This window comes from Musa acuminata, chromosome BXJ2-5 (genome assembly GCF_036884655.1).
Source record: "Musa acuminata AAA Group cultivar baxijiao chromosome BXJ2-5, Cavendish_Baxijiao_AAA, whole genome shotgun sequence".
In the NCBI taxonomy this organism is placed as follows: domain Eukaryota; kingdom Viridiplantae; phylum Streptophyta; class Magnoliopsida; order Zingiberales; family Musaceae; genus Musa; species Musa acuminata.
Genome location: NC_088342.1, coordinates 30,521,933 through 30,534,030, shown reverse-complemented (window position 1 = coordinate 30,534,030; position 12,098 = coordinate 30,521,933). Strand labels below are relative to the sequence as shown.

The following is a 12,098-nucleotide window of genomic DNA, read 5'->3' as shown; positions in this document are numbered from 1 at the left end:
TAATTTCTCGAATCCGCCTGGTTCAGATATCATGTACTCAGCCAGGCTCGGGTCTAATTACGCCTAAAGTTATGACCGGTCCAATTCTAAGACTCGGGTCGCACCATACTTCGTGGTGCGCAGTTCTTTCGCTCCTTTCCCACCCTCGCGGCTCTTTTCCTACTCGACTGCCTCCTCCGATCGAGTCGGTGGAGAGACGTCATCGATCGCAGGTATTCTTCCGTGCGCCTGGGATCATCCTAATAATCATTCGCCGCTGCGGCCTCATCCGGTCGACCGCGTTTCTCGTCTTAATTTGGTTCTCCTCTTTTCGTGTTTGATGTTTTGTGGCAAAAAAAATCTCCTTTTTTGTTTGTATGTCTCTCTGTATCTTCGAATCGAATATACTTATTTTTTCCCTTGATGATGAGTGTCGTGATTCCGCAAATTTTGGTGGGTGGTTTTGGGGTTTTGGATTTGGTGGAGGGATCTGGTCGAATTCGTACTGGTAGTTGCTAAGCTATTAGTGGATGCCGAGAAATTTGCTGTGATCGGGAAATGTATTAGCCTCAGTGTAATCGATGGAACTAATTCTAATTGGTGGCTTTTGCCTCCTGTACTAGCTGCCTTGGATGCTTCCTGTTGATCACATCCTAACTTAAAAGAGCCCTACGGTAAATCAGCAAGATTTTTGTTCGAAAAGATAATGGCGAGTCTTGTTTTGGACCAAGTGTCTGTTCTGACATTTCAGTGCTAGTCTTGGAGGGCATAGAATAATGAAACTGGCAATGATGGCAATATCTGTGATGTTCAACTTAAATACATTATTTTTACTTCTTATGTTATTTTGTATATTTGAAATCTTAAATTTGCATTTTTTATTTTGCTATTCTTTCGCACTTTTCAAATCATTTGCTTTATAAGAACTTAATTGCTTTTGAGGGACACCACCTACATCCTCAAGATGCACTTTGGGGCATTTCGTTGGCATTTAACAAGTTTTTTATCGCCAGAAATTCTTGCTGTTGTAATGTTATCTCTGGATCTTCAGTTTCTATATCTTATTCAGCTTTGCTTTATAAGGAACTGGGATGGATCAACTTATATTCATGTATCTGCAACTAACCTAACCTTGACTTTAAACTAATAATTTCTGTTCTTGGTTCTATAAACCTAGACTTGATTGTGACACTTTGTTTTTAACCACAGTTTATATCTGTTAAATGGATCTAATGACTTGACATGACAGTTGGATATCATCCAGTGCTTTGTGGATTTTACATTTAGATCATACGTTTTCAATATAATGACAAACTCATGTGCTTTCTCGCATGTTTCAGGATAATCAATTTGGATTGCAGAAAATGCATCCTCCTCTAACTTTGCACAGGCATCCTATGTGTGCTGAAGTATGTGCTTCTTCTTTTCTTCTTACGTCGGACGCACTTTCTTATATTATTAATATGTTGATGTTCTATCTTGATACTATGGTTTCTCTATCATTTCACTTATTTTCCTTGTTCAGTTAGTTGTATGGAGAATCACCCGATACGACATGCTTATTTCATGATTTTTAAAACTCGTCCCAAGTTATTAACTCTCTCTTCAAGCTATATAACTTGATCGTAATTAAAAGTTGACCTTTATTTGGGACTTACGTTTTTGTTGTTATTGTTATTGATTCTTTCCTCTTTCGAGATTTTTGTGATTGGACATTCCTTTTGCTTTGCAAATTAGATTGAGATTCAGTTTTTTGGTTGTTCGTCCAGATTATTGAGGAGTTCCAGAAGTGTCATGCAGACCATCCAATTGGAAAGTTTTTCGGGGAATGCACTGAACTAAAGATAAAGCTTGATCGATGCTTTCGACAAGAGGTGATTTTTTTTCAGATTTTTTTCCTTGATTTTTCAAACTTGTCTAGAAATTTATTTGATGTTTGTAATTCTTTCCCTTTTTACTGTGTTATGGTTTCATGTTGCTCATGTTTCATTTCCTTCTATGTCACTGTGTTCTTTGGATAGAAAGCTGTGAAGCGGAAGGCTAACTTCGAGGAAAGCAAAAAATTCAAGGAAAGATTGCAGGCCTACAGAAAAGAGATGGCACAGAAAGACATATAGGGATATCCCTTGCATGGATCTCTGGGAGATGAACAATTATGTACACCGCCTAATAAGTCTAAATTGTGAACGACATGCATCTCCTGGTTTGACTTGAGCCATTAATATACAGTTTTGCATCGAATGGCCTGCACCGTCCTGTGACACTGGAATTAATATAATTTGTTGTTTTATATTTTTAATGTACTATGATAACTAGTATAATGCTTAATGATATTTATCCAGCTCTTCTTCTTCTTCTTCTTCTTCTTCTTATTCTTCTTGTAAAAAGACATGTTTTATTCACCAGTATATTGTGTACCCCAAAATGTTTAGTAAATTATGACTTGTTATTTTCTGGAACTGATGACTTTATTGTATTGCATTTGTTCTTTGGAATCTTTTATAAGTTCAACAATGAAATTTTCCTTTCTCAACTTGGTTTCTAACAATCATAAACATAACATCATTTTCTCTCTTAGAATTTGAATTTAATATATAGATTATTCAAAGCTTTAAGGTTTAGTAATGTGGGATTCTGGAGTTTACAGTCCATAAGTTTTCTTTTAAATAAATACATATGTATCTAGCAAATAAACTTGTGAAAACCCTGGTTTGGATTATTTTTCTCATGAACATGTCCTAACAAAACCTTGTTTCATATAAATAAACGTCTGAAATATGTATGTAAATGCATGAAATATCATCAAACAAAAACCCAGTTTCTTGTTCTCCAGATCCAGTCAAATATGAATTTAATCAAAAGGTGTATGCATTGCTGCAGTTGCAAATCGAGAAGATGGCATGCAGCCCCTGTTGCCTCCTTCCCCTTCATCCAACATACAAATGAAGCATTTCTACCGACTGCTAGCAGGATATTTCTTTGATCAATGTATATACAGTTTTTTTCTTAAAACAAAAACATATATATATATATGTATATATATATATATATGTATATATATATATATATATGTATACATATATATATATATATACATACATATATATATATACATACATATATATATATACATACATATATATATATACATACATATATATATATACATACATATATATATATACATACATATATATATATACATACATATATATATATACATACATATATATATATACATACATATATATATATACATACATATATATATACATACATATATATATATATACATACATATATATATATACATACATATATATATATACATACATATATATATATACATACATATATATATATACATACATATATATATATACATATATATATATATATACATACATATATATATATATATATATATATATATATATATATATATATATACATACATATATATATATATATATATATATATATATATATATATATATATATATATATATATATATATATTACGATAGACAATTTGCCTACATAATTTTCCACATCATCTTCCAAGCTTTTAAACATATGTGTAACAACTCAAGATGTAAAATAATTCTCTTGGGTGAAAATTACCTTTCTTTTATCATAATATCTTGTTTCATAATGTACATGTGTATCAAAGTCACCACCTAAATCTACTGCCACTATCATTTCTATGGCGGCCAAGTAAGGCTATTATTACAACTGGTTCTCAAAATTTCGTCTTGACTTTGTCGATGCGTGATTTGCGAACTGCTTGTTGGATCTGCCTCTCGTGCTCTTTGAGCATATCTTCGATGTTTCCACCTGGGGGCATCAAAGGACCCGAGTAATGGATTCGTCTAATTCGAGTTCCATATCCCTGTAATTTAGTCAAAACATGCAAATGATTTCATCAACACAGCATAACTAGCAGCAAGAAAGTTCTATGCTTGTTCATTTCAGAGGTTGAACCCCCACAATAGCTGAGTGTTGATTGCAGGGCGATGCCAGAGAACTTTGCATTGCATTAGATACTGCATATAGAAACACAGGAAGAACTAACTGGTAGCTTAGATGCAAGAATCTGTTACTGGCATAAGCATCCTTGTGACTTTGTTATTCCCTTTTACAAACACCTATCCAATTTCTTGTATTGTTCTACTAATGGTCATGGTTTGAGCGTCAAAATATTTCTCCATAGAATCATCAAGAACGGTAGTTGTGGAATGAAAAGGAATTACATATAGTTATTCCACAACTAATCATGAATAGTTTGTCAAAGGAGAAAAACCACTTGCAATCAAACATCACTTGTAATGAAAAAGGATTCATTATTAGTTGTAGAATAACTATATGCAGTTTGGATACGTGAGTCTGCTACTGGGATAAGAATCCTTAACTTTATTCCTCAAACACCTATGTTATTTTTTGTTTTGAGTCCCAAAAAATTCTGTGTAGAATCATCAAGAATAAGTAATGAAATTCTAGTGCAGAACAAATTGTGCAATAGTAATTTGAATGTCAAAGGAGAAGAACCACTTGCAATCAAACATCACTTGGATGAAAGCTGACTGATGATTAAATGCGGAAGAAATATTGGTAGTTTGCATGCAAGAACATGCTATTGGAATAAGCATCCTTGTAGCTTTGTTACTTCTCTTTCCAAACACCATTCCCATTCTTGTATTGTTCTACTAAGAGTAATGAAATCTAGTGCAGCTCAAATTGCACAAATGTAATTTGAATGTCAAAGGAGAAAAAACATTTGCAATTAGACATCACCTGGAATGAAAAAGGATGCATGATTAGATGTGGAAGAACTATTGGTACTTTGGATGCAAGAATCTGCTATTGGTATGAGCGTCCATGTAACTCTATTATTCAATTTATGTTCATGCCTTAAGTCTCAAAAAGTTCTTGTGGGATCATCAAGCATGGTAGTTAGATTCAAGTGCTCAAATTGTGCAATTGCAATTTGAACTTTTGAGGAGAAAAACCAGTTGCAATTAGAACTTACTGTTGTCGGATCCTTGCCTCCTAGAGAGTCATCTTTCTTATGGGTAGAGGGTCTATCAAGTGCATGCCTTGCTGCAGGCTCAGCAAGCCGGTTATGAGTGGAGTTTGCAGTGTTTCTTGCCGCCAATGAACCTGAGATGTCAGAGAAGTCGGCAACCCCTGGCTGTGGCCTGTATGACATCTGCGTTTTCAATTGAGGACCATTTGACACCCTCACTGAACTGTATGTTCGGCTAGGCATTTGCCGGAGCTGTTCCTGGTTCCTTTTCCTGGTCCATGAGGGTCCCAGTCCATTAGGGTGCACACCAGAATGAGAGAAGCCATTTCGTGCTGTTGCTTCAGGCCCAGTTTCATCTTGTGGATTATACTTATGACTGATGCTTTTGGGATTTGCCTGAACCTGTAGCTTCTATCCAGCAAAAAAGAAAAAGCATAAAGAAGAAGAAAGAAATGTTAGCTTTGAATCCAATGGAGAGTGAACAAGAGTCCAATAACTATTTTCTTCATCAGACAAGCAGATCATGCCAACTTCATAAGATAAGTTCTCTTTTGTTATACTCTGAAGCAGCCATATCTGTGTGTTAAAACCATCAATAGTAAATCTGGAATTTAATCAGAACCTCCTCTTTTACTGTTCTCTTATGAGAATTTTGTTTCCTGAAGATTCACAGTAACACTAATCTTATTCTTTTCAGGAGCAAACTATGCCAATGGACACTCATGATAAAGCTTGACATATATAATGTTGTGAAGGACTTGACCAGAGAAGGTATAAGTTGCATTTGATTTACATCAGATCACGTTGTTAGCATAAACAAATATGAGCAAGTTCATGCATATCTTTTTGTTTATTTTCCATGCTATCACTTGGGGTGAACTGCAGAGAGTACATACAAGCATAAAAAGAAGTTCTTTCCATATGCCTTATAATCCCAAGTTCCTAATCTTTTATGCTTAAACCAAGAATCGATGCACTTGAATATATAGGTAGATGTTGTTTTCCATCTTCTATTAGTTGGTCATGGATATCTGTTGTTTTGGAATTGTAACATATTATTGGACATCTGCAACCAAGAACAGTGTCCAACATGAACATGAAATGATGTAATTCCTTGAGGCACATTTGTTTTAATATCACTTTGTTTCTCCTTGTACTTCATAATAGAACAATTTTTAAGTACATGAAATTGCACCTGCAGGTCTATATTGGCATCTGGAGCTGGCATTGCTTTGAACTCTCGCCTTCCGGGTCTGACAGATTCACATCCACGTCCGTTGGTAACTTCTGCTCTTCGCCTGCAGAGATTTATAATGCATAATGGTAAATTAATCAACTGTCAACCAAAAAAAATTAGGTATATGTCTTGCATAAGTAAACTTGCCTCTAGAATAATTAAAACGGTTTTTAAGTAATTTGCCGGTGCAAAGTATATGATTAAATACCTCCTTGCCTCATCTTGGAGTTTAGCATCATACTCCTTGCTTGGTGGATATTTAGGCAAATTTGAGGGGTCGCAGGCAAATGGCTTGGTCAAGAAGAACTGGAAATCATGGTAACAAGATTATCCATGGAGAAAGCATATTCTATTACAAATCTATTAATCATCATCACATTAAAGGTTTTTACATCAAGAAGGTGGTAGCTAGAGCATAACTCAGAATGATCCATAGAAATGAACATATTAGCAGATGTGGTAGAAATGAACTATATATAGATCACTTTAAATCTAGTGTGATATTTACAGAAGCATATTTTGATTTTAATTCTCTGCTTGAAAGAACCTAAAGGACAAAAAGAGTTGGACATCATATCCCAGTGACCAGAAATAAGAAGCCGCAACTTACTTTGCTCTCGAGGGCTGAGACTGCAGTTCCCCGTTTTTCTGGTTCTATCGCAAGAAGAGAATCCAGGAGAGATAAAGCTGAAGGTGGAAAATCCTTGAAGATCTCAGCAAAACAGCGTCGATACTGATGTTGAGGTTTGAATACGGTTGCATGTGGCAGCTTTTCTCTCTCCCAGTACTCTTCTGATGGTGAACCACACAGCTTGAAGATCTTGTGCAGTTGTTCCACCTAAAACAGTTTGACCGTCAACATTTTGAATGAGAAATGAAACAATAGGATAAATCAGATTCCAATGAAAAATTAATCTGCATTTGGAAAAAATAAATTAAATTGTCTCCAAAAAATATCTGCCTAAAATTGAACTTTAGCCATATCAGTATGTTAAGCTTTAAAGTTGCAGAATTTTCTCTGATGAAAAATAATGCTTTTGTTACTTCAGTACCTCCTAAAAAGGAGCATACATAGGTACTCCGGATTAATATATTCACCATGTAAAATTAACAATGCTTGGCTGTCTAGCACGTCCAAGAAAGAAAATTGAGGATAAAAGAAAGGAAACAAGGACAAAGGAGGTGTTTATGATTGATTTTTCAGTTAGAATCAATGAAAAGAAAATTATGATCTCAGCAGCAATAGCATAAAAATGATATTGTTTCATTGTTAATTAATGTGTTTCTGAGAACAACACAGTAATTAGTTGTGTATCATTATAGTGCAATCTAAAATACTGTTTGGGCAAGGCAATCAAACTAATGACCATATGATTCTATCTATAATTGGATTATCCTTTTTTTCAGTAAGGTTATGATAGCACAGCCAGTATATTTAACATGTAATTATAAATGTTTAATATAATTAACTAATGCATGTCATGCTATAAGTAATTGAATATGACAAAATTTGAAATATCTTCAGAATAATATATGGCATATTCAAGGTCAAGTGGTATTTTTTGGGTAGACAAAGTCCAGTTAGCAATGCCAACAGACAAATGAGGTTTTTCTAGTCGGAAATGACAACTTTTCAGCATCACACTCTGTAAAAACATTTTAGACCTAATTGAATTTTGCAAAACATTTTAGAAAATTCTTCTGATTTCATGGTTGCTTATGCTTTTATAACATCTACTATAACGGAACAGTAATGGAAAATGTAGGAACTCAACGTACCTCGGTTCTTCCGGGCATGATGGGTTTGCCAGCAAGCAACTCTGCGAGGATGCAACCAGAGCTCCACAAATCAACAGCAGCACCATACGCTGTAGCACCAAGCAGAAGCTCAGGAGGCCTATACCACAAGGTGACCACACGGCTTGTCAACTGCTGGTTCTGCTCAGGATTGAAAAATGTTGCAAGTCCAAAATCTGCTATTCTGAGTATGCCATTGTTGTCAATCAACAGATTTGAACCCTTGATATCTCGATGCAGAACACCACGCCCATGACAGTGAGCAAGACCTTCAAGTAGCTGCCTCATATAACACTTTACCTACAGTTGATATGAAGATGTTCAGAGGATACATGTTCCCAGATGTTCGCTCTAACACATATGTCAAGGTTGTGATAGAAAGTACCTGTGGTTCAGTGAACCTGAGACCAGACCTTGCTAAGAGCCCAGCAAGATCATGCTCCATGTACTCAAATACAAGATACAAGTTGCCCGACATCCGTGATGTTACTATACCTTCAAGCTTTATAACATTTGGGTGATCAAGTTTACGCAGTATATGAATTTCTCTTGCCATAAAGCGGACGCTTTCAGGATCCATGTTAACAAATCGTACTTTCTTGAGGGCAACAATTTTACCAGTCTCAAGATCACGGGCTCTGAAAACATTGCTGTAAGTTCCTTCTCCAATCTGAAATGGAATGATTTCAAGTTTTCAACAATGACCACATGAGAAGGATTGTTACTATCACCACGAACTAGAATAATTTATGTTCAATTCTGAGGATCAAACCATGTGAAACAGATTTCACAACAAGAAATATACTAAAATCCCATTGGGGATTATATCTGTCGTCTTACATTTATCTGACAACATGTTCAGCAAAAACTTTCAGATCCCTGTCCAACAAAATCGAATATAGAAGACAAACTAAAAATGAAGTATTGAAAAAACTCATGTATTAGTTTCCTAGTCGAATTCAATCTCCATGAATTATGAGTGAGGCAAAAAAATTGTATTAAAGGATGATATTGAACAATGGTAATCCATACATAAAAAACAATTCCCCAGAAATGAGATTCTAAATAAGAAATAATTGAACAGCAGAGCATCCTGATCAAATATTCTGCTTAAAGGCTCTTTCACAAAAATTGACTGGAACCTTCATCTTGGAGGATAGAATTATCTAAAGTTTCTTGTCAATAGTAAGTTTACAATAAATAATCCATTCTAATAAACATCTTCAGAATTCTCCATCAAATCATTTTTCTTGGTTATAGTTTCAGTTTCTAGAGGAAAGTTATAAGATCCACATTTTTCATTAACAAGATTAAAATAATTTAGCACATCATTTGAGGCATCATGGTTGTAGCAGGAACTTTACTTGTCAATAGTGATTTGGCTTTACACACCATATTAGGCATCCACGTAAACCAGATAATATTTCTTTTTTTTATCTTACTTGTTTTATAAGTTATTAGATTTACTGAAGATTTCACAATTAGAATGAGTTTGATTTTTAATTCAATAGAGGGAGTCTAATAATGCCTCTACTTTCTATAATAAAAATCATGATCTAGTGGCATTATGAGAAGAATATCAACAAGTTCCAAGTACAAGGAATTCTTTGGCATAATAACCAAACTAAAAAGAAAAAATTGGTTTTAGATTATCAAACTTACTATGCATCCAATCCCCAGTTGAAGTCATTAGATCATCAATTCTCATGCTTCCCTTTGCACCAACCAAGCAAGTTGAGATAAGGTTTTACCAACATATTAAAAGAATATATCAATGAAATGTCACATCTTTCTGTAGATATTTCCATCTATATAGCACTAAAAACCAAGCATAAAAAAGAAATGCATTAGAGACATGAAGAAGAAATAGAGTCACTCAAAAGTGTAGGCAGAGTTCAAAACCCTAACCTTGTCTAATTTCTCGAACGAATCTCCTTTCCTGGGCAACCAACCACTAATAGCTTCACCGGCGACAGTCGCCAGCCAAGAAGGCCAGCCTGCTGCAGCATGCTCTCCTGCAATACCGTCGGGCACATCGACGATCCCCAAATCATCTTCTATGTTATTTGGAACACAAATAACTCCGGAGCCATCTCTGTGTGCCCCAACATCCACAGTAGCCCGCCTCTGGTGCGCCCTGACTTCCCTCGTGGAATCGAAGGTTGTGGCATCTTTCTTCTCTTCTTCATCCGAGGATGAAGAAGACGAGCTGCCGGTGTCTGCATTGTCCCGCGATTTGGATAAGAATCTTGAATTACCATGGCTTCCGCTGAGTGCGACGTTGATGATGGCAGCCACGACCTCGTCCTTCTTAGAAAGCGACACAAGATGATTCAAGGATGTGGCTCTCTGTGTCACACCATCTTCGTCGAGGACGAGTCCTTTGGAACACAGGCAGCCCATAAGCAGAAATTTCGGACAATCTCTACCTCATTTCCATTTGCATTCATTCAGGAATTGAGATTGCAAGACCATTGAAATCCCATCAAGCAAATCTCTCCAGGAAGAAAGAAGGAACCCAGACATTCAAATGGAAAGCTCCGGTAAAACGCACCGATTTACCCTAAAACTTACAAAAAGAATCAATCTCGTTTCCGAATTCTGCAAGGACTGTTCGATGCACCGATTTACCGGAACCAAATGTGCCGCCTTTCAGAGCTAGCCAGAAACGGGAACAAACGATCGGATCCCCACGGAGATGGAGGAACAGAAACCCCAGCCACCGACAAACCCCAGAGGAAAGCGGCCGTGGGGATCGCAGGAACCGGATCAGGAATCCACCTTGACGCGGGAATCACGAGGGGAGACGACTGATCCGTGGTTTTGTCGGATCATTTGTCGTCCATCGTCGTGCGGCGGAGGTTTCCGCACCGCAGGTGGCTCTTTTTCTTCGTTTCCGCCGTGAACAGGCCCGAGGGAAAGGCGGAGAAGACGATCAAAATAGGAAAGGAAACAAAAATCGCATAATTAGCTTCAAAACTTACCTTTTTCCCTGTAACTGTTTGACTGAAACAAACAGAGATGGCAGGTTCGATGGAACGCAACGGAAGCGGAGTGTTTGTCGGATTTCCCCGTCGCCCTCACATCTCGCCGAGCCTGTCGATTTCTTCCTGCCATCTCCCAGCCCCGATGGGTTGGACTCCTCTCTCTATCTCTCTCTACTGCAGTGACGTGCGCGCCAACAAGTTTTTGTTATGTTGATCCTTCAACGTTTTAAAGGTTTATATATATAAACCCTTACATCTTACATTTGTTATTTAGTTCTCCAGTTAGAGAATTCTCAATATATTATTTCACTAGGCATTAAGTTGCTAATAAAGTAACAATAACATTTCATGTTACAGAATATTTTTATCTATACGGTTTTTCATGTGAAAAATCCTTTTTTTTTTCTTAGGCTTTTGTTAGATTATAATCCCATTTTTAGTTTTTTTATTTAGTGTCCTTAATTTTTTTAATACTTTAAATATCTTCTATCATCATTTTCATCTCACCATAGGGTCTTATCGTCTTATCATTTTTTTTTCTACTTTATTACTTTTACCTATTGTAATCACATTCGTTTTGTTTGGCCACTTTGATAGTATCATCATCGTGATGAAAGGAGAAAAAAATATTGATGATAACAAATGGCATCAAAAGAATCGAAGACATCAAATGACAAAACTAAAAATGGAGACATCAACAGAGGAAAGCGTAAAAAAATATACTTTTTAGAACAAATTACCCCAAATCAAATAATAACATTGCCCTTAATATTTCTTTATATTTAAAGAGTTTTATCACTGGTTTCCAATTTTTGAATCATATGCTGAATTGTGTTAGACTTAAAAAAATAAAAGAGGTTTTTAGTAAGTTTGATTGACTTAAATAAAAAAAAAAAGGCATAGGTTCTAATATGCAAGATTGAAAGGGATTATGGATGCATTTGAGAACATATTTGAAATGTGCATTAAGGCCCAATGCACATTTCAATTGACATTTGATAATTTTTTTTAAATGTCTAAATATTATATTAAAAATATTCAAATGCTGATGGGATAGTATTAGCATTTTAGT

General features: G+C 35.7%; 2 protein-coding genes across 5 annotated transcripts; one reads left to right on the top strand and one right to left on the bottom strand.

Annotated features, from left to right (window-relative positions):
* The first annotated feature begins 72 nt into the window (after positions 1 to 72).
* Positions 73 to 2,438, top strand: LOC103985197 (uncharacterized). The gene is made up of 4 exons (XM_009402829.3): positions 73 to 212; positions 1,320 to 1,388; positions 1,749 to 1,853; positions 2,001 to 2,438. The coding sequence occupies exons 2-4, from the start codon at positions 1,344 to 1,346 to the stop codon at positions 2,094 to 2,096; spliced, it is 246 nt and encodes an 81-aa protein (XP_009401104.2). The 5' UTR covers positions 73 to 212; positions 1,320 to 1,343; the 3' UTR covers positions 2,097 to 2,438.
* A 1,137-nt stretch (positions 2,439 to 3,575) lies between these two features.
* Positions 3,576 to 11,188, bottom strand: LOC103985198 (probable serine/threonine-protein kinase At1g54610). 4 transcript variants are annotated; one of them, XM_009402830.3, is made up of 9 exons: positions 11,024 to 11,188; positions 9,948 to 10,927; positions 8,425 to 8,709; positions 8,022 to 8,339; positions 6,853 to 7,080; positions 6,451 to 6,548; positions 6,201 to 6,303; positions 5,009 to 5,416; positions 3,576 to 3,871 (listed from the first exon to the last, which is right to left on the bottom strand). In XM_009402830.3, the coding sequence occupies exons 2-9, from the start codon at positions 10,440 to 10,442 to the stop codon at positions 3,722 to 3,724; spliced, it is 2,085 nt and encodes a 694-aa protein (XP_009401105.2). In that variant the 5' UTR covers positions 10,443 to 10,927; positions 11,024 to 11,188; the 3' UTR covers positions 3,576 to 3,721. The 4 variants fall into 4 exon arrangements, with proteins under 4 accessions (XP_009401105.2, XP_018681488.2, XP_018681489.2 ...); XM_018825943.2 differs by having other exon boundaries at positions 9,948 to 11,188; XM_018825944.2 differs by having other exon boundaries at positions 5,009 to 5,413; positions 9,948 to 11,188.
* Between the last annotated feature and the right edge of the window lie 910 nt (positions 11,189 to 12,098).

Coding starts and splice junctions, on each gene's coding strand:
- LOC103985197 (XM_009402829.3), top strand. CDS start 1,344: ATGCATCCTCCTCTAACTTTGCACAGGCATCCTATGTGTGCTGAA. Junction 1,389..1,748: donor GGCATCCTATGTGTGCTGAA/GTATGTGCTTCT, acceptor TTGTTCGTCCAG/ATTATTGAGGAGTTCCAGAA. Junction 1,854..2,000: donor ATCGATGCTTTCGACAAGAG/GTGATTTTTTTT, acceptor TTCTTTGGATAG/AAAGCTGTGAAGCGGAAGGC.
- LOC103985198 (XM_018825943.2), bottom strand. CDS start 10,442: ATGGGCTGCCTGTGTTCCAAAGGACTCGTCCTCGACGAAGATGGTGTG. Junction 7,081..8,021: donor TCATGCCCGGAAGAACCGAG/GTACGTTGAGTT, acceptor AAACTGTTTTAG/GTGGAACAACTGCACAAGAT. Junction 5,417..6,200: donor ATGCCAATATAGACCTGCAG/GTGCAATTTCAT, acceptor TTTGCTGGATAG/AAGCTACAGGTTCAGGCAAA.